The following is a 22578-nucleotide window of genomic DNA, read 5'->3' on the forward strand; positions in this document are numbered from 1 at the left end:
CACCTTGAGGATTATCAAGACGTGTGGGTTGTTTTTTGTTTTTTATATCAACTTTTGGGTTTACCCCCGTAGATTTTGATTCAGTGTCTGGAGTGAGACCGGATCTCATTTTCTTTATCTGTAAGATGACAATGTTGAAAGGGATATTTACAAAGATACAACACTGTATGTCAGTGGCGCTAGGATGCTTCTGTGATACTTATCATGCTTTGTTTTATATTAGACACAAATGAAGACAGAAAGGGAGGGGACAGAGAAGGAAGTAGGGACACAGGGATCAATGGCTCATGTGGCTGTGGATGTCAGCTATGATCAGGAACTCATGTCACCTCCCTTCATTCTCCTTCCTTTGGTGGAGTGTTCTTAGAGCAGTTTCTATATAACCTTTAAAAAGATTTTTTAATCATCGAGGTGAAGTTCCTTGTGTACCGATTTGCTTTTCCCATTAGATTCTGAATTTATCCAGGCCTAGCACTAGGAATTGCACATTTTTGATTTTCCTATGCTTTGCCCATGGTAGATGCTTTATAAATTTTTGTTGAATTAAAGGATGTTTGAAAGAAAAATTTTAAACTGTGAGAAGCTTTGCAGATATGACTAGTTTTTTATATCAAAAATATTTGTCTTTTTTTAATGTTTACTTATTTACTTATTTTTTAAGGTTTATTTATTTTTGAGAGAGAAAAGAGGGAGACAGAGGATCCAAAGCGGGATTTGAGCTGACAGCAGTGATCCCAATGCGGGGCTTGAACTCATGAACCATGAGATCATGATCTGAGTTGATGTTGGATGCTTAAGCAAATGAGCCACCCAGGCGCCTCCAAAAATATTCATTTTTCTGATGCATTTACTTTTTCCTTAATTAAGAAATTATTGTTAGAACCTTTTAGGAGGGAAAAAGTGCTTAGAACCTGTTGGAATGACAATTTGCTTGTATTGAGTCTAACTGTTTCAAAGAACAATGGTCTCTTAGACAAAGTACAACAATGTTCAACTGTTTTCTCCTTGTAATGCAAGAAAGAGCGCATAGTTGTCTGTGTCTTTAGGCAGAGACATCTCTATGGATCTATAGCAGCATCTACATGTAGATAGTGTGATTTGTTCCTGGTTGAGGGACCCGAAACAGTGATTTCGTTGTTGTTTTGTGTTTTTTGCAAGTTCCTAATGTCAGATGGATTTTTAAAGACCTATTTTCCTCAACAGTCTCTGAGAATATCTTTCATAAGAAAAAAATGGAGATTTTTTTTCTTGAGTCTTTTTTTAAAAAATTTTTTTATGTTTATGTTTTGAGAGAGAAGCAAAGTGTGTGCGGGGGAGGGGCAGAGAGCAGGCGAGACACAGAATCCGAAGCAGGCTCCGGGCTCCGAGCTGTCGGCACAGAGCCCGACGTGGGGCTTGAACTTGTGAACTCCTATCATGACCTGAGCAGAAGCTGGCCGCTTAACCGACTGAGCCACCCAGGTGCCCCTTGAGTCTTTAAATAACGTAAGAGATTCTTCTCCTTAGCCTTTCCTGCCCTGTTTGGCCAGGGCAGGCGTGTCACGGGATGATGTTGCCACCTGCACTTTGTTCCCACTGTCAAGAGCAGCATCACCGCGAGTTACGAAGCAAAAATCTGATGCTGGTGGACTTGAGGGTCCGTGTTTTTCTTGTTGCTTTCTGAAGCCTCCTTTCTCTGTTTCCATCCATCCATTCGCCTTCTGAACCCATCCCTGAGGTCCCCCAGAGCTGAGGCACTTGGTTCCCAGTGTTCCTCAGTGGTGGAGCTCCACGTGGAAGAAGATGCACTCCACCAGACCCTCAGGGGCCTTGACCAGTTCTTGACCCAGGGCATATTTGGAGAAACTTGCCTGTGTCATGAAGACCAGATTCTCTTTCCCTTAAACCACAGGGTGCACCCTGTGCTCTTTCTGTGTCTGCACCCCCACATCTTCTAGATTCTTCCAGGTGCCTCCCCCAACCCCAGGCCTTTCCACCCCGGATGCCACCTGGCCCTGGAGCACAGGCAGGTGCACGCGGGCCCATTTGCCCTTGAGGCTGCCCTCTCTAAGAACGCCCCGGTTCTTGCTTTTGGTTTCGTTTCTTTTGTAAACTCTAGAAGATCTGGGCCTGAGACTTTAAGCGTGGTGGCGAGTGAAGAATTCAAGTCTGTGTTGCTAATACGAAATTTTAATTTTTCTTTGCAGGTCAACTTTGTCGTGTGCCAGCTCTTCGCCTTGCTAGCAGCCGTTTGGTTTCGAACTTACCTCCATTCAAGCAAAACTAGCTGTTTTATAAGACATGTCGTTGCTACTCTTTTGGGCCTTTATCTTGCACTTTTTTGCTTTGGATGGTAAGTCATTATTTTGATGGTCTTTAAATGAAGACTTGGGAGAGCGTTGTGAATTGAGTGTGCACAGAGATACATCATGTGGGGTTCTGTTCTTCTATGTTGCAAGTCAGGTTTTATATTTGTATGTTTCACAGAAAAAACAGAGAGTGGAGAATGGGCTCTCCGTCTTCAGTTTGGGCTCGGAGGGCAATTTGCTATTTATAATGTATGACATAGGACAGATGAAGGAAAAAGACATACAGACACATTTTTCTGTCACGAGTCGCTCTTTTCACCTACTCTGCACATCTTTTAGGCCAAGACAAACAAACCATTTAAAATAGTTTTTTCTTTCTGGGCAAGTGGCTTTGAAGAGTCCGGAAAAACCCACTGATAGAACTCTGTTACCATTTTTTAGATGATTCTGCCCTTAGTAAGAAAGACATTTGTTTTCTTTGTGTCTGACGGGGAAGAGTTCCGCATAATGGGAAGCTTTTACTTCTGCCCTGTCAGATGCGTGGGTTCCCTTCAGTCCACTCCCTTCTTAGCTGTCGGGGCTTCCCTGAGAGCCTTAAGCACAGAAACACCATACTTCCCGTGTGTCCTAAGTGACTGGTCGTGTGACGGAAAAAATCAGGAGGAGAGACACAGTCTTGGCGAGGCAGCAGAGACTCTCCGCGGAAGGGCTTCTTGGTGATCTCGTCTGGATTTTCCTTTTTAAGCGAGAGCTTTGCGCTGCTTGTGCGTTTGCCGCACGGTTAACACGCTCACGGAGGAGGCTTTCGGGCTCTCTCTTCTGCAGACGCTTGTCGGAGATAGAAATTCCCTGAGAGGGCAGGACCCGCTCACTGTGTGCTCTGTAGTCTCTGTTGTGGGGCTTGCAATCCGTGGCCCTTTGTGCTAGGATGTGGATTCTGATGCTGGTGAGGGTTGGAAGATACTGCTACCTCTTGATCTGATTTTTGCCCCTGGCAATTACAGATGTGTCCTAGAAACTAATGACAGATCAGACAGGCATCATGTGTTCAGTCTCTACCTTACGGCCATGTGGCCAGTCCTCTGCTAGGCACCGCCACTTGTGTGGAGTCTTGAGGTATAGAGATGGTCTCTGAATTCCCCCCTCCCCCCCCCCCCCCCGTGGCCTTTTCCACTTCCTCGACGCCATCAAATACATGTCATCAAAGTTTTCCTCATTTCTCAGGGGGTTCAATTTAAACTTCTCTTAAATCGTGCCATGGGGGTAGTATTTCCGTCTATTTTATTTTAAAATTTTGTTGTGAAACTTTTCAAGTACAGACGCACAGAGAATAATGAGCCCTTGTATACCCATCACCCGGCTTCAGCGGTTTTTGAAAATTCCTCCATTCTCATTTATTCCCCGACTTATTTTTCTGGATGAATTAAAATTATATCCCAGTCTACATGTTTCACCCATCAGTGCTTCAGTACTTGGGTGACACATTTTAGAGAGGGGCTGGGGAAGGCTTGTAGTTCAGAGCGGCCAAGTCCAAGGACACCATTCATGTTGTGGTCAGTGTAAACAGAGTAGAAAATTGAAATGTAAGTAGCATCTTTCGGGGCCCTACAACACACAGCGCCACCAAGGGAAGCATGCTCTCTTTCGTCCGAGGTCTGGACTGAGCAGGTGTTTTCTTGCCTTCTCAGATGCTTCACACACTGGGCCACGAGGAGCCTGACTTTATTTATACTCTTTAGTATTTCAAATTACATGTGATAACCAGGATTTTTAAAAATAGAGTTCTCTGTTTCTTTTTTCTCGCAGGAAAAAATGTTTTATATTCCTTTCTTTGGGAAGAGAAATTCTTTTAACTTATTTATTTATTTATTTTGCTTATTTATTTCAGGAGAGACAGAGAGTGAGCAGGGCAGGGGCAGAGAGAGAGGGAGAAGGAGAGGGAGAGAATCCCAAGCAGGCTCCGTGCTGTCAGTGCAGAGCCTGATGTGGGGCTCGATCTCAAGAACCGTGAGATCATGACCTGAGCCAAAATCGAGAGTTGGCTGCTCCACCGACTGAGCCACCCAGGCGCCCCAAGAGAAGTTTTTGTAGTCTCTGCACCCGGCTCACATAACTGTATGCTAATTGGAACGTGAGGGAAGTAGTCGAGTGTCCTTTCATTTTGCAGTTCAACACCCTGTGTTTTTAGGCTCAACGGTAATCGTAGCTGCTATTGATTTTGACGGCTTCCCTTTCGGAAGACATACGTTAGTACTTTGTAAATATCATTGGCTATTTTACCTACTTCTGTTTTCTCTCAGCTTCTTTTTTTTTTTTAACGTTTATTTGTTTTTGAGACAGAGAGAGACAGAGCATGAACGGGGGAGGGGCAGAGAGAGAGGGAGACACAGAATCGGAAGCAGGCTCCAGGCTCTGAGCCATCAGCCCAGAGCCCGACGCGGGGCTCGAACTCACGGACCTTGAGATCGTGACCTGAGCTGAAGTCGGACGCTTAACCAACTGACCCACCCAGGCGCCCCACAGCTTTTTTTTTTAAACCATCATCTGCAAGTTGAGAATTTGCTTACACTTTATTTAACCCTCTCTGATAACCGTGAAGGGTAGTGCAACAGAGCTTAGACTTTGAAGTCACACCTGGGTTCTACCGGGAGCCCTTTACTTTGGACATGTTACTCAAACCCTTTTGGCTTCATTTCCTTATCTGTGAAAGGGAATCTGTGATTATTATGAGACCCCAAAGGTGTAATACTACAGAGAGGAGCTTATTAGCCCAGTAGCCAGCTCGTTGTGAACCTGGAGAATCACCCAGGGTCAAGGCCGTCATCATAGTTATCATCTGTCATTATCGTGCAGTTGGTGGTCCAGATTGGCAATTTTAGGTTTTCTAATCTCTTTTTTAGTGTTTACCACACAGTATGTTATTGATCACGTCGTCTGTTGGTTGCCCGTCTTCCTCTCTATACTGGAAGCTGTCCGTGGACAGAGGCTGTGTCCTATTGAGTCTGTATTCCTAGTGCCCTGGACGGTGCCTGTCAGAAAGTACACATGCTCAGTACAGATCAGTTGAACAATCGGGAGAGGCGTTTCTCAACCTTTTTTCAACTTGTGTCCTTTTTTGCTAGAAGTAAAATTTATACCTGTGTGTGATTTGAAATTCAAAATGAGTAAGATGTGAGATCTAAAAACAAACTGAACTTTTGAGATAAAGGATTCCTTTGTTTTCCAAGCCCTCGGGCAGCTTGAGAGACTGTGAAGCCCAGTGTGTGGGTTCCCTCCCGCCCCGCCCCTTGAAGAGTCAGCCAGTGGGTGAGTTGCCCAGGAAGAAACGACTTGAGTTTTACCATCAGTTAGGGTATTAACTAGGTATGTGACTTTAGGACTTAGTTTCCTCAGCTCTAAAATGATGAGGGTTGGATTATAATAGACTTTTAAGATACCTCCTATCTGGAATTTCTACTTTACTAATAATACTTAAGAGTTGAGTGCTTATTGTGTGCCGGATTCCCCAGTCAACGCCTTTCATTATTACCTCCTAAGCCTGAAAAATACTCAGTGGCCACTCCGTATTTATTCTCAGTTTACTAAGGAGAGCAAGTGGGGTGAGCGCATGTGGGTGCTTGTGAAGTCCACCAGTGCTATATACGCGAGTGGAAAAGCACCTTGATGCTTGTCCTGGAGGTGGATGGAACAGAGGTGACTGCAGATTGCTTCATATGGATGAACTTGAACTGTCACAGTGATAAAAGCTTGTACAACAGGAGGCTGGCAGAGCGTTATGTTGCACCCCAAAAGATCGCCAAGCACGTTTTCTGAACAGTGATGCCAGGGGACGGGGCATCTGAAGGTGCTATAAGGAACCATGGCGCTGTTTGAGAAAGGAAGCCCTTAGCTTCTAAAGTTGTTGTCTATCCCTATGCTCCAAGGAAATTTACTCATAGAAAAGGAAAAAAATACATATTTCCCCAAGAGTCCTCAAAAAAATTTTTTAAGATGAGTGTCTTTTTTTTTTTAAAGTTTATCTATTTTGAGAGAGCGAGAGAGAGAGGAAGAGAGAGAATCCCAAGCAGGCTCTGCACCGTCAGCAGAGAGCCCGATGTAGGGCTTGAACTCATGAACCGTGAGATCGTAACCTGACCCGAAAGAACCGGACGCTCAACCAACCGACCCACCCAGGCACCCCAAGACGAATGTCTTTACTGAGTTCTACTCTCAGTTAATAAAGCCCTTAATGTATCTAGCAGACCTCTCCAGCATTTCCACATTAGATGTGTCAGTGAATTGTCAATGCTGGCCACAAATAGGAGGTGGATAATTAATTAGAAATAGAAAAGTGTGTGTTTTAATGTTTTTAAAGCTTCCTTCTGTTTCAGTTTATGTTCACACGTGTTTTTCTGCTTTCTTATGACTTTCTAGTTAAAGTGGTATTCCAGGCCGATGTCATTTTCGTGTGTGTGTGTGTGTGTGTGTGTATGTGTGTGTGTTAGATGGAAGCGGAGACAGACAGACTGGCATACTCTGTATAGAGGATAAAATATGTTTCTTCTGTGGCCCTGCCGTGGTGCCTACTTCTCATAATATATCTATGGAAAAATTTATTCAAAAATGTAAGTAACTTTTCCACATTGGTGATGCCTGTGACTCCATAATGATTAGGTTAAAAAGTAATTTTAATTACAGGTTAAGATCCTTGTTTATATTGTAAGTTGTATACAAGGGTATGAAAATTTTTTTCATAAATTATGAAATTATAATTTCATAAATTATCGATGGGGAAAGGAAATTGTAAGTTTGTGTGTGTGCCCATATATGCGTGATCTCAGGGATGGTTTGGATTGAGTTTGCAACCGAGATGTTCATCGTGTTTTGCCTGAATGTTGTGAAATGAATGGATCAGTTAGTTTTCTCATTCAGTGGTGGATCTCTACATTAGAACACCAGGGACTTCTGTGTCACGTTAGCCAGAATTTTTTTATGGATAGGTGACTGCAGGTTAAGGATTAGAAGATTATTTGATTAGAGCCATCGTGTTTTCAGAATAAATAGATTTGGGGGTACCTGGTTTGTAGTAAATACTACCATTTGGTACTTTTTGTTGCTTTAGGAGAAGCAGTTTAGGTATTTGGGAAAACAAATAACTAATGTTCTGTCGGGACTGTTCTGAAATCCAGATTTATTACCTTTTCGTCATTGTGCCTTGAGTTATGGAAAAAGCTGTAATCCTTGAGCCACATAACCCCACCGTGCTTTCACGTAGCTAGGAAACCCGGCATGCCAGGGCACTGAGCGCGCCTTTATGGGGTTTCGTTTAATTTTCCCAGCTCTTCTGGGGCTTGTGATGTGGGACTCCCTCTAAGGTGTTCACAGAATTTTAGGCCGCGGAAGTGAGACTCCTTATTCTTTATCTGGGGATGTTTCGTGTTAAACAGAAGCACTTTGTAGCCTAAATGGCTCCAGCTTGATGTCTGCGGGTGGGTGTCCCTCTTCTAACGGTGCTCTTATTTTTATAGGTATGCCTTACATTTTCTCGTACAAAGTGGAATTTCCTACTGTATCATGATCATCATAGGAGTGGAGAACATGCACAAGTAAGTGTCCCTCTTTGTACATATCAATGCTCATTGCACTCTGATAGAATCAGATCACAGTTCAGTTCTGTTACGTTAAAAATCCTTCTAAACTGTGATAATTTTCTCAAGAGGAGCTGTCCTAAATTGCTTAAAGCCGGCAGCCTCCACCCTGCTGCCACCTCAGGCTGGGTAACGCTGACATGGGGACAGCACAGCAGGCTGTTGAGTAGCATCCCTGGCCCCCACCCACTAGGTGCTGGTACCACCTTCCCCCTCGAGTTGGGACACCCATGAATGTTCCCAGATAGTTTCAAATGTCCCTTGGGAGGCAAAACAGCAGGCACACGCTGTCTGTTTTGTTTTCTGAATATAGTGCAGCACCTAGGAGGTTGTATGTTCTCAGTAAGCATTTATCGAATGAATGAATGAATGAATGAATGAATGATACCGTGACTTCTGCATGACAGCAAGCTCTTTCCCGGTAGTCTCCTCGAGCCCTTGCTGCTGGGCTGCAGCCTCTGCCTCCTGTAGAGCCCTGACCTCCACCTCGCAGCTGCCAGCATAGTAGCTCTGTCTCCTGTTCTACCTGCAGCAAAGTCCCGGATCTCATTCTTGAACCTGGACATAGGTTCTGGACTTGCCTTCCATCTCTGTCCCCGGGGCGGGGGAGGGGGGGTGCGGAATGGGAGGAGGGAAGCACAATGGATGGGAATGGGGGAGTGGGTGTAGGCCTTAGAAGAGGAAGGGCAGTAGAAGTGTGTTTCAGGCATATCCGCCTGGAATTAGGGAGGCATTTTCCCGGAGAAGGCAGCACTGTGTGGCTGGGCTCTGTGCTATTCTGATGTGCTAAATAAGCCTTTGTGGACAGGCGTGGGAACCTAAGCGCCCTTCGTGTTAGTTTTTTGTTTTCTAACTTTTCTGTGGGAAAACTTATTTTGAGTTCTGAAAATTCTCAGACTTCTGGAACACAGCACAAAGGGACTGCCATTATTTAAATACAAAGAGCAGAAATGTGGGATGATTACAACAGGAAGAGTAGAAAAGCCCGTTAACTGAGAGAAGTTCACCTGAAGTATTTTCCTTATAACTTGGCACGTAATTTTCAACAAAACAAATGGTCTAGAGAAAAAAGTGTAAAAGGTGTAGATGTATACAGTAAACTTGTACCTGTCTGATGGGTTGCCAAGCTGTGGACGGGATTATATCGTTAGAGGTGTAGGAAAGTAGTTTTAAATTTACCATTATATCGCCCCACCTCCCCCACCCATTTGAACAAACATATCTTGTTTGCCTCGGTGTTTCCAGAAACTTACAGATAATGGAGATAGGGTCCTTACCCTGTGAAATGCACGTTGGGTTGGAGACGTTAAGACAGTCGCACAACAGATACTTGTTTGCTTGTGCTGGGACCCAGTGCTGCACACGAGGACGTGCTCTGTCTCAGCGAGATGCTTACTGTCACACTCCCAATCGCACTGCGACGAGTGTTAGAAAAGAAGAATGTACTCAGGGCTGGGGAAGCATAAAGGAGGGAGCGGCTGGCTTGGAAAGTAGTCAAACCCAGACCGTGTGTGCGTCACCCATTCACTACATGTTCAGTACAATGAAACAGTTGGAAACAGTACAGATATTTGGTGCTAAGTAGAAATTATGCGAAAGTGTATTTTTAAGACTTGAGACGTATTGACAAATACTTTCCTCAGCTGCCTCCTTTATGGATGATGACAAACAGCAGGCTAGGTCATGAGCAGAGACCCAATTCGGACTCTTGCCCCGGATGGCCTTAGTGGTTGACCGGATGAGTACTGGTTTGGAGTATGGGTTTGAATTCAGACTCTTTGGTTTGGGACCTTGGCCGAGTCACTTCACTTTTTGGGGTCTAAATGAGATTAAACCGGTGACTCAGCTAAAGAGCACGTGCCTCCCTGCTTCATACTCTGGGTGTCCAGGTGAGCTTTTGTTTGCATACAGGGTTCGGCCAGGAGGAAGAGTTGTTCACATTCCGGACGATCTGCTCTCAGAGGTCATTCCTAGTTACAGATATTCTGCTGGGGATTTTTCCTCCTGATACCATGTCAGAGCTTGCTGTAAGCGCTCAATGCCATCACGCTGAGTGCTGTGCGCTGGAATTCATCCTGTCTTCTTCCCAGAAAATGAACTCGGTGGGGATCTTTTACTTATTTTTTGGTCCCATTGTTGAGCATATAGATGATAGAAGCTCTCGGTAGGTGAGGTTATCTTTTCTGTTCTGTTGAATAAGTATTTTGTGACTCTTGCTTTTGAGTATTTTTTTCATCTGCTTTTGGTTTCGTATTTCCAGACAGATTATACTCGTTCCTGCTACAGCGCTCCACGGCTTGACTTACAGCTCTCTTCCTGGTTCCTGCCCCCTTCCTCCGTGTTCTTCTGCCCCTTAGGCTCTTGTAGAGCAGCAGCCCCGGGGGTCGGGGTGGGGTTGGGGAAAGAAGAGGCAGTCACAGCTGCTCTGGCCGTTATCTCAGTCCAGGAGGACCCCAAAGAGCAGACCGTCCAGGTTTGTTTCCACCTGTTACCTGCCAGTACTAACAAGACTCCTGCAGTATGGGTTCCTGGATAAAAATGTCGTTAGGAACTGCCCCAACTCTATGAGGAAGGAATGATGATCTCGGAAATGGCATCTGGCAGGCAGAAACCTCAAGTCACTTGAAAATTTGTCCTCATGAAGTTAATTAGCAGTGGTTCGTGGCTCAGCAGGAACTCTGGGGAAAATATTAACTTCACTGAGGACAATCTTATCCTCCCATGAGAGGGAATAACATGTGGCAGGAAGGAAACTGGACTCTTAGATGTTTTCTTTTATGCTCTCTGTGGACCATGTTTGGAAGCCTTGGAGTGGTTTGGGATAAAGATACAGGCTCTTTTGGTATTGCTGGGCTAGAAGTTGAATTTCAGTTGTAAAACCATAAGTAATTCTAAAATTGATTTATTTTTTATTAAAAAAATTTTTTTTAACATTTATTTATTATTGAGAGACAGAGAGAGACAGAGCATGGTCAGGGGAGGGGCCGAGAGACGGGGAGACAGAGAATCCGAAGCAGGCTCCAGGCTCTGAGCTGTCAGCACAGAGCCCGATGCAGGGCTGGAACTCACAAACCGCGAGATCATGACCTGAGCCGAAGTCGGACGCTTAACCGATGGAGCCACCCAGGCGCCCCAAAATTGGTTTTTTATGTTACCTTCTGTTTATAATAGGTAATGCTTCAGTAATTATTGTGTATCAGTCACTGTGCAAAGCACATGCACCGGCACTTAAGCCTTTGGAGGTACTGTGTCAGATCTGTTTCACAGGGAAACAGAGGTTAGTAAGTGATGGATCTGGGATTAGAACTAGGTGGGTGGGTCTGATTGCACCTGGGACTCAAACTTTTTGCTTCTAAGCAATATGATCATGTGGATGCATCATTAGAAAAGAAATACCCTAAGTTGATTGAGGAAAAGTAGTGAGAGCCAACAGGGAGAGGGTCCCCAGCAAAGGGTGAGTTTTGTGTGTTTGTTACTCTTCTGTAGAAGAAAGTTGTAGGTATCTTTATCTACAAAGGTGCAGTGGCCTTGTGGCATATTGTGCTTAGGGTCTAAGGATTTTAAGTATGCTCAGTTCTCACAGGGAGGAAAAATTATTACTTGGTGATGGGTAATAGGATGTCCAGGTTCTGTTGGATTTCTGAAGAATCTTGAGGACATAGCATCGTTCCATAAAATCCTGCACTCAGGAAAGGCTGTGATTCGGATCCCTTTATACCATTTCACCAGTTACAGTCTCTTTTGGAGGAATTTGAAGTCCAAGTTTATTTCTAATCGTAAACTGGATCTCTCTGTTAAGATGGTTCAGTCATCCTTGAGCAAGTAAGGGAAGCTTTTTTTTTTCTTAGGCTTATGCAGGGTTTTTATATAAAGTAGGGGGATTACATCAATGTAGGGATGCTAATGAGACTAATACACCTCCCTCAGTAAATAAAGGTGTTACTTTGGGTGGTGCTATTCATCCGAATGTGTTAGAATAAAGAGAAATGTGCACAGATTGCTTGTTCGATGAGGTTCTGCCACATCAGGTCTGTCTAAAATGTCAGATTAATAGCTTATTCCAAATTAATCAGTTAAAAAACAAAAGTTTTGGAGATATTATCCAATTAGGTGAATATATTCTTCTTTTTAAAAAACTAATTCTTGCATTTATTAAAAATAACTAGAAAATTATAATAATTAAAAATAAGAGTGCTTTTCATTGGCAAAGTGTAAGGACTCATCTTCTGGTTTTGGGTACTTCTGGAGACTAAAGTTACTTTTTTTAATTACTTTTTTAATTTTATTTTTAATTTTTAAAAATTTACATCCAAATTGCATATAGTGCAACAATGATTTCAGTAGATTCCTGAGTGCCCCTTACCCATTTAGCCCCCTCCCCCTTCCCACACTCCCTCCTGTAACCCTCAGTTTGTTCTCCATATTTAGGAGTCTCTTCTGTTTTGTCCCCCTCCCAATATAAAAACTAATTTTACTTTTACATTAAGATCTTAATCCTTGCCAGAATGTTGAAAGGAACATTAAAAAGCTCACATAACCATGTATTGGAATGGTGAGCAAACTCATTCAGTTATGCATCATAACACCATAAAATAGGTGGTCCTTGTTGAGGTTTTGTGAGGATAAAAGCTTTAGAGACTGGGTTGGTTGTTTGTTTTTTCACTTTTAGGTAAGAAATGGGGAAGTGGTTTTGGAAAATCAGGGCTTGCTAACTGATGAACCGCCTGTGGTGCGTTTCTACCATACATCTGTTGACATGTGTGAGCATTGTCTTCACGGTGTTAGAAGCAGTGTGACGCAGTCGAGCCTTTGGACTCTGACTTTGGCATTTGAATGATGGAGCGGCTTCAGGTGCCAGTGACCTTGCGGAGTGCTTTTTACAAACATCCCATTTAACCACCCAACAGGGGTTGGGAGGGTGTAACTTATGGACAGACCATGAAACGGAGGTTCCAGAAGGCGAATTCACTAGAACACAGTCACAAAACCAGTAACTGTCACGCGTGGAGATCTGTGAAATTCCTGGATGTTGTTAGATTGTTTATTGACCGGAATTCTGCTCAAGGTTGTGTGTGTGTGTGTGTGTGTGTGTGTGTGTGTGTGTGTGTGTGTGTTACTTGGAGAAACAAAAATCGTTCACCTGTTTAGCAGACAGCACAAAAATCCTAGTTGTTTTTTGGAAGGATAGCAACCACCATTGAGCCTTTGTATTGTGAATGGCTTTATAAAGTACATAATAAATACAGATTTTAAAATGCTGTTTTAATGTGACAAGAAATAGAATTTTAAAATACTTCTGAATAATTAATTTGTGTAGGGAAAAAAGTGCTGACCTCCTCCTACTTGTTGCTAGCTTATTAAATAATTCATTTTAGAGCAATTATGGAAAGATAGAGGGTAATAGAAATGATGGGCATCTATTTTTTACAGTGAAAATTGAGCTTTTGTGTAAATTTCATGAAGGGGGCACCTGGGTGGCTCAGTCGGTTAAGCGTCTGACTCTTGATTTCAGCTTGGGTCATGATCTCACACTCTGTGAGTTCGAGCCCCGCGTCGGGCTCTGTGCCCACAGCTTGGAGCCTGGAACCTGCTTTGGATTCTGCGTCTCCCTCTCTGTCCACGCCCCCTCTAATGCTCTGTCTCTCCCTCCTTCAAAAATAAATAAACATAAAAAAAGATTTTTAAACCCCAGTGATTAGAGAGCTGTTATTTAGATTACTATGCAGAGCTTTTTTCTTAAACACCAGAGCTTTAAAATGGTTAGAAAACAAACTTTAAAGGATTGCAAATAAAATCCAATGAAAGGGAAGAATAAAAGTTAAGAAGTGAATAGGGTAAAATCCCCAAAGGACAACAGAACTTTAACCGCTAATAAACTGATAATAGCTAAGTTACCATGAATAGCTAACATTTATTAAATCCAAATTCTATGTCAGATACACATTAAGTGCGGAAGTGAATTCGCATTTGGTCCTCACAACTGCCCTGTGCTCTCAGACTGTAAGCTCAGCTTCCCAGAGCTACATACCTCCCCCAGGTCTATACCCTGGTCCTCAGCAGGCTCTGAGTTTGAAACCAAATCTGTTCGGTGCCAGAGCCCATGCACCCAGCTACTAAACCCCGCTCTTCCCCCGCTGTGTGTGTATGGATTTTCTATGGGCAATGATCAGTGCCCCACCCATTTTATTTCGGGGTTGTTTTCCTTCATTGTTAACCTGCGTGTATAAAAGTAAAATAATTTATCTTAGTTTGAACACTATTGAGAAGCTAACACTTGTAATTCTAATTCTTGGGTGAGTTTCTTAGTTTACCTGGGCTTCATCTGATGGCTTCTGTAAGTAAGTCATTTTTCCTACCCCCAATACCAATAGAACATACTTTTATTAGCAATAATATTTTCTATAGCAGTGTTTTTTACGGATAAAGGGAGGTTATATCAGAATTGAGGGGAATGAGATCATGATTTTGATATATTGCACCCCTCCTCCCCCACCAAACAATGAAACGAAACTGGCACCAGCAGAATTTGTTATTTGATCTAATTTTTGTGTCTGCTAACACGGGGCAGAGATTCTCCTGCGTCCCCACTTCTTTTCCGATCTGGGGGCTAATCTGGCTGGTCTGCTCTTTGCCCCTCTGGACTGCCATTGTCTGCCCCCCTCTCGATGAGGAGTTTGCAGAGTGCGGTCCAGAGACCCCAGGAGTCCTTGAGACCCTTCTAGGAGTGGGAAGGTCAGGATGGTTTCTGTGACGACATTTAGACGTGATTTGCCTTTTTCGTTTTCATTCTCTCACGGGTGCAGGATGGGGCTTTCTCCAGCCTGCTGTGTGATACCGCAGTAGAGCCCTTGCGGATTCAGCCGTTGTCTGTTAAGTCAGGGGTTACAGAGACTTGCACAAGCGTAACACATTGCCACTCTTCTCGTTAATTTTGTTTTGGTTTTAGAAAATATATTTGTCACAAAAATGTTTATATTGGCATGTAATAGGTTTATCGTTGTTCTTGAATTAAATATTTTTAAAATTCTCAGTTTTGGGCGCCTGGGTGGCTCAGTCGCTTAAGCGTCCAACTTCAGCTCAAGTCATGATCTCATAGTTCATGAGTTCGAGCTCCGCATCGGGTTCTGTGCTGACAGCTCAGAGCCTGGAGCCTGCTTTGGATTCTGTGTCTCCCTCTGTCTCTGCCCCTTCCCCACTCACACTCTGTCTCTCTGTGTCTCTCAAAACTAAATAAATATCAAAAAAAAAAAAGTTTAGAAGTTCTGAGGGGTGCCTGGGTGGCTCAATCAGTTAAATGTCTGACTCTTGATTTTGGTTCAGGTCATGATCTCACTGTTCATGGGTTCGAGCCATGGGTTCCAGCCCTGCACTGGCAGCATGAAGCCTGCTTGGGATTCTCTCTCTGCTCCTCCCCTGCTCTTTCTCTGTCTCTCTCTCTCTCAAAATAAATAAATTTTAGTAAATAAAAGTTCTGAGACAGAGATAAAGATAATTCTTGGCAGATGATCCTTAAGGATGCAGGGTGAGGTGTTTAGCAGTAGTAAGAGGGGGAGGAGGAGGGGAACGAGCCCTACGAGGAGGAGGCGTGAGCTGGCTGTCTGCAGGTGTCCCCCCTCCACCCCCCGGCCAGAGAAGGGTGCTGGCCCTTCCCCTGCCCTGTGCATTTCCGCACCCAGCCCTCGTTAGCATGGGGCGCCTCGTGGGCCTCGGCCCCCTGCTTCCTCGCTGATGCTCTCTCTGGCGTCGTCTTCCGGCTGAGCAGCCCAGGCCGATCCAGGATCCCTGCTGCTTCCTCGTCACCTCCACGCGTGGCCGTCACTAGGAACTCTTGGTGCTTTGGTTTCCTCTTGGCTTGTTCTGGGGGATGACACACTTGTGACGCATTTAAAGCGGCACCTGCCACGTCATGAACACTCGTTAGCTGCCGTCCCTTCCCTCCTGATGCCCCAAGTCCATCCTGCTCCGCAGCCTTGGACCTGGACGCTCACGTTAGTCTGCCCGCTGGCGGCCTGCCCTCTGCTCTGGCCTGTGCTCTCCTGCCGCGACGGCCTTTTTAACTGTCTGCCCGACCGTGGCTCCCTTCTGCCTCGGATTCCGCGTTGGCTGTCTGCAGCTGGGCTGCTTGGCAGCGCCTCGGTGCCTTTGCCCTGCCTTCCTGCCCGCTCTGGGTCACGGCTCTCGCTCCCCGACCCGGACGGGCCCAGACGTGATGAGCCATTCGTAGTTGGAGCACACATTCTGCCGTCTTATGCTCGGTTCCTTTCTGTTTGCCGGGAGCCCCCACCGCAGCACGCGTTCCTGACGGTCAGACAGCGTGTGAGCTCTGGGCCGAAGCCCTTTCCCCTTTTCCTCTTTCCCCCCTCCTGCCAGAATTAGGCCCCCTTCACCTTGAGCGGCCCCTGTGAGGTCACATGTGGTGCTGTGCTGTACAGATCTGTTCACAGGCAGGGTCACGCTGTGGTTGAGGTCCCGGCTATAGAGCCACCCTGCCCCGTCCTCACCTGCTCGGTAGCGTGGTCGCACCGTCTGGGTTACTTAGCCCGTCTCTACCCTCACTTTCCTCATTTGTACCTTAGGAGCAATAATAATTCGTACCTCATAGGACCGTAGCAGAGACTGAATGAGGTATATGGTATTTCATTAAATTCAAGATGCCATTATACCATTATTTTATGTACCACTAAAGAAGATTACTTGCTGCCGGTTGGGAGAGCATTCTTGATTTCACAGACGTTAAAACGTGAAAATGCAGGCGTATCAGATTCAGTGAGGTACAGTTTGCAGAGCCCCTGCGTCTTGCTGGGCAAGTGGCGGGCACGTGGTGGCCGGTGCGTGTCTGCCTCCCGTGCTAGACTTGGAACCTGAGAACACAGGGACTGAGCCGCCTTCGATTTGTAACCTCAGAATCTCGCCAGAGATTAGCGAGCCAAATGTGTACTTGAACACAGCCGAGTGGGCTCTGGGCACGAGCTGACCGATTTCTCGAACCTACAACCAGAGGGCAGGCTGAAGTCTGTACTTCTCCTTCCAGGTCCCCACTTGTGAGAAGTCCTGACCGGCTCAGCTCTGGCTCGGCTCTCGTGGTGCCTTCTTCCCGTTCCCACTTCTTGGATCTTTGGCATTCTGAGCCAAAATGTGGATTATGGAAAACTGTAATTCACAGTCTCTCTTTTGCTTTTAAGAGCTTTGAAGAATTAATTGAATCACTTGTTTTCCTTTTCCTGCTTTTCTCCCATAAATTTTTTCACCCTAAAGTGTAATAGAAAAAAGATGCGTGGTCTTTTGTGTTGGTGGGAAGGGGAGGGTCGGGACCCGGTGTTAAAATGCAGCCCCTGATGGACAGAGAGTGACAGATTCCTAATCTTCTGCTTGGTAGAGGCCCAAGATCTTTGAATTGGGGACGGGGAGGGGTGATGTGAAGCCTTTTCCAAGCATTCTTTTTTTCAGAGTCCTGGTTGTAGTAGCAACGAGAACAGACTGAAATCTGGATGTGTTTTTTTTGTAGATAATTGTCTTTCTCAGTTGCTCCCAAGATTCTGTCATTCCATTGTTTGCCAGATGTAGTTCTTGATGCTATTGAAAGCTTTAAGTTTATGCATAATTATTGACTTACTAGGACAGGCTGAGTTGGGACTACTAATCAGATAATATTTTGAACTAGAATCCGAAGGTTTCAAATCTTTTTAAAAAATATTTATTTATTCTTGAGAGAGAGAGTGTGAGTGGGGAAGGGAGGCAGACAGAGAGGGGGAGAGAGAATCCCAAGCAGGCTCTGCGCTGTCAGCATTGAATCTGATGTGGCGCCCGATCCCACGAACCGTGAGATCGTGACCTGAACTGAAATCAAGATCCGGACACTCAACCGACTTAGCCCCCAAAGGCCTTAAATCTCAACGTAAACTATAAAAGTCTATATTTTGAAAGATGAGAGAATCTTGCTTAATGCCAGCAGCCAAAACCCAATTTTACTTGTATATTTGAGTCAACTTTGGGAACAATTAAGTGACTTTCATTATGTTACTGAGCCAGGTGTGGGAGCAAAAGTTGGATTTTACAAACCAAACCAACAGTGGGGTGGTTTGGTTCATTTCAGTCTTCTGTAAACAGTGTGAGGACAGGAAAGAACTGGGTGACTTCATATATCAGTGTCACTATTTGTGTCTGGTCCAGTGAATACAGCTAAGCTCCTTTCCAGTTTCTCATGAATAAGGCTTGTAAAAGAACACCCCAAATCCCTCATGACTTTTATTACATTTGTAGCTCAGTGAGATCTCTTTGTTCTGGCCGAGAGAACACCTGGTCAGGAAAGCAGGGCGATCACCCAGCAAGGCCAGACTTCCCAAGGGATGGTGAAGTTTTCTCAAGGAACGTAAGAGTGCCTGCACATCTCTAGGGAGGACTCAAGAGTGTCTTCTGGTCACCAGACACCAGAACCTGGTGCCCCTTAGCGGGGTGATCCTGAAGAGGTGGTTACTCTACCCTCGGGAGGACAGCAGCATCTGAAGTGCCCACTGCCTCTGAATCCTGTGTGAATGTGGCACGGCTGCCCTTTGCTTGTAAAGCAGGTGGGGTTTTTGGTGTTTCACAACTCCTCTCTTAGAGTAGCAGATCTGGAGATGATCTCCCGTGCACAGAACTCAGTTCACTGTCCTCAGGAGGTCTGGCAATCTGCTCTTGCCATGAAGACTTCGCCAGGTATGGGAAGGTTTCTTCTTGTCTGGGTCTGTGTTGGAAGTTTGATTTGATTTACCTCCCGCACATACGGCGTTTCTGTGCCAGCCTCCCCAAACCCCGTCCTGACTGACAGAGCTTCCAGCTATGGAGGAACAGAGAGGTTGGCAAATTTTTCCCTCCCCACAACGGTTAGAAGACGGGACAGACCTACCAAAACCATTTTAGGGCTCTGGAAATTTAACAAAACAAACAACATTTTGAGAAGCATTTATCCACTGAAAGAAACTGCTAAACTTGGAGTCAGCATAGTAGGAATCTGTGCTATTCTTGTCTGAGGTTCCCTCCACTCCTCGCTCCTTGGCAAAGTAACTCTGCTGGTGCAGGGCTGGCCAGAGGCAGCTGACTGGATTTGGAGTGGAGGGCAGAAACCCCGCACAGTGGCTGTTCCTCCAGCCCTGCTATCTTGCGGATGTGGGGCATGCATTGAATAGAGAGATCCTGGATATAAGAGAGCCATCGGGGGACTTGAGAAGATTTCCACGCGACGCTGGCTGTGGGGAGGCCCGAGAGGGCCTGGGGGAGAGTAAAAGCTGAGGCCGACTTCACAAGTGCTGGACTGCTGCATGAGCTCTCTAACCCACATGTAGATACATAGGCAGAGGGCAGTGCCCTGCTGGCTGAAGGTATTTGGACATAAGCGCTTACTAAGCCCTGGCTGACCACTGAGCTATGCGGACACAGGGGTGACCCCTAGAGCGAGGCTGAAAAATAAAACCCAAGTCTTTGAAAAACTGAGCAGAGACATCAGCTGCTATGTGCCATGGGTGAGAAAGATCCAGCAGATTAAGTCCTGGCAAAAAAAACAAAAACAGCACGACAGCAATGCTCAAGGAAAAAAGGCAATCAAAATTGAGTTACTATATTATTTAATATGGCCAGTTTTAAACAAAAACTTAGGGCAAACAAGGGAAAGGCAGTCAAATGAAACTGTCTCTAAATAGATGCAGATGTTGCATTTACCAAAGACTTCTAAGCGGCTGTTACGGATACGTTCAAAGACATAACAGAAGATATGATGACCATGAGTCAACAAATAGGGAATATCACTAACAAAATAGAAAGTATTAATAAGAACCGGATTGAACCGACTTGAAAAGTTAATAACTGAAATGAAGAAACTTACTAGATGTGCTACACAGTGATTTGCGATGGCCAAAGGGTCCATAAACTTAGAGATGGATCGATAGATATTAGCCAGCCTGTAGCACCGATGTAAAACATACTGAAGAAAAACAGCTTCTGAGTCCTGCGGGGTAACACCATGTATACCAAATAGTCCAAAAAGGGAGGTACAGAAGCAATTCCGTTCATAGTAACATCAAAAAGAATAAAATATTTTGGAATAAATTTAACAAAAGAACTGCAGTAACACTTGAAAACCACAGAACATCTCTGAGAGAAATTAAAGGAGATTAAATGGGAGTGCCTGGCCAGCTCCATCCAGAGAGCGCGTGACTCTTGATCTTGGGGTTGTGAGTTCAAGCCCCATGTTGGGCGTAGAGCATACTCAAACAAACAAATACATACATACATACACAAATACATCATACATACATACATAAATACATAATGCATAATACATACATGCATAAATACATAAATACATCATACGTACATGAATACATCATACATACATGCACAAATGCATACATAATACATAAATACATAATACGTACATGCATAAATACATCATACATACATGCATAATACATACATAAATACATCATACACAATGCATAAGTACATCATACATGCATAAATACATCATACATGCATGCATAAATTATAATACACACATACATAAATACATAATACATGCATAAACACATCATGCATACATGCATAAATATATCATACGTACATAAATACATCATATGTACATGCATAAATGCATCATACATACATAAATACATCATACGTATATAAACATATCATACATAAATGCATGATATATAAGTACATCATATGTACATGCATAAATGCATACATAATACATAGATACATCATACATACATACATGCATAATACATGCATAAATACATCATACATACATGCACAAATACATCATACATACATAAATACATCATACATGCATAAATAATACATAATACATACATGCATAAATACATCATACATGCATGCACAAATGCATAATACATAAATACATAATACATGTATAAATGCATAATACATACATGCACAAACACATCATACATACATGCATAAATGCATAATACATAAATACATCATACATACATAATATATACATACATAAATACATCATACATACATGCATACACACATACATAGATGGAGAGGTATTTCATCTTCATGGGATGGAAGACTTCCACTGTTAAGATGGTGGTTTTCCCCAAACTGATAACACAGATTTAATGCAATCTCTCACAAAAATTTCAGAAAGCTTTTAAAATAGAAATTGACAAGTCTGTTAGGCATCGGATTTCGGCTCAGGTCATAATCTTGCTGTTCCCGAGTTCGAGTTCCGTGTCCGGCTTTGTGCTGACAGCTCAGAGCCTGGAACCTGCTTCAGATTCTGTGTCTCCCTCTCTCTCTGCCCCTTCCCCCGCTCATGCTCTGTCTCTCTCTAAAATAAATATTTAAAAAATAAAAAAAAAGAAATTGACAAGCTGATTATAAAATTTTTGTGAAAATACAAAGGACCTTGAATAACAAAAATTTTTTTTGAAAAGGCACAACAAAAGTTGGATGTACGCTATGGTAGAGTCATAAAGGTGCTGTGAAAATGGCATAAGGGTGGTCATATAAGTCAAAATTGAGAGTCTAGAAACAAACCCTTTATATATTTATGGTCAGTTGTTTTTCAGCAAAAGCGCCGTGGCCATTCAGTTGGGAGAGGATGGTCTTTGCAGCGCATGGTTTTGGGACAATTGAAATGTGAAGAGGTAGGCATAGACCTTTCCCTCACACCATACATAAAACGTCACTCAGAATGTATCCTAGACCTCCCTGTAATACTGGAAACTATAAAACTTCAGAAGAAAATATGGGAGCTTTTTATGACTCTGGGTTAGGCAAAGACTTCTTACCTATGACACCCAAAGAATGGCCCACCCAGAAAATTCACTAATTGTCCTTCATCAGAATGAAAACCTTTTTCTCTTCAAAAGACACTTCCAAAACAATAAACAGGCAAGTCACTAGGAGATATTTGCAAAGCATATATGTGATTCCGGACTTGAATCCAGAGTATATAAAGAACTCTTACAGCTCAATACTAAGACAACCCAATTTAAAAATCAGTAGTATGGGGCTACAGTCAACAAATACACTCAACATCTACATACCTGCTAGTGCCGTAGTCTGCTCTAAACAAAGATCTGTGACGTGCCTGCCATCCTGGAGTTCATGGTAAAGAGGGGCAGAGGGGAGGCAGACAATAGGCCGGTAAACAAATATGGAAGTGAAATTATTTCAGAGAGAGATAGGAGTGAAATAACATGGGTGCCACTGGAGAGAGCTGAGAGCTGATGATGCACGTGAACCAGGGGGAGAGCCCGTGGGCAGGAGGGAGCGGCCCATGCCCGGCTCTCAGGAGCATCCGGTGTGGTCGGACACCCGAAAGAGGCCCTGTCTGGCTGGTGCCTGTGAGCAAGATCGCCAGTGGTGTGAGATGAAGTCAGAGGGACAGGCTGGGCGGGCTGTAGTTGTAGGTGCCATGGGAGGACGTACTTCCCGTAGGGGGACATACTTCATCAGACTGTGGTTCCGAAGCCGTGTAGCTGGGGTTGTTGGGAGGGTGTGTGTAGCAGGAGCAGAGGTCAGAGGGACCGGGAGACCCCACCAGACAACACACGTTGGTAGCTTTGGCCCAGGAGGGGACTGTGGAGAGAGAGGCGGACACATAGGGGTGGACTTTAGAGGCAAGACTAAGGACCGGATTGAGGATG

General features: G+C 44.2%; 1 protein-coding gene across 6 annotated transcripts in view; it reads left to right on the forward strand.

Moving 5' to 3' along the window:
- The window catches only part of MBOAT2 (membrane bound O-acyltransferase domain containing 2), a 125906-nt gene that overhangs the window by 48271 nt on the left and 55057 nt on the right, over positions 1–22578 (forward strand). For all 6 annotated transcript variants that reach the window (XM_023252136.2, XM_023252133.2, XM_045054995.1 and 3 more), the window contains 2 exons: positions 2187–2332; positions 7796–7873. In XM_023252136.2, the coding sequence (XP_023107904.1) occupies positions 7842–7873 (32 nt within the window). In that variant the 5' untranslated portion in view covers positions 2187–2332; positions 7796–7841. Of the gene's footprint in view, positions 1–2186; positions 2333–7795; positions 7874–22578 lie in introns of those variants that run through there.

Source organism: Felis catus, chromosome A3, assembly GCF_018350175.1.
Source record: "Felis catus isolate Fca126 chromosome A3, F.catus_Fca126_mat1.0, whole genome shotgun sequence".
NCBI lineage: Eukaryota > Metazoa > Chordata > Mammalia > Carnivora > Felidae > Felis > Felis catus.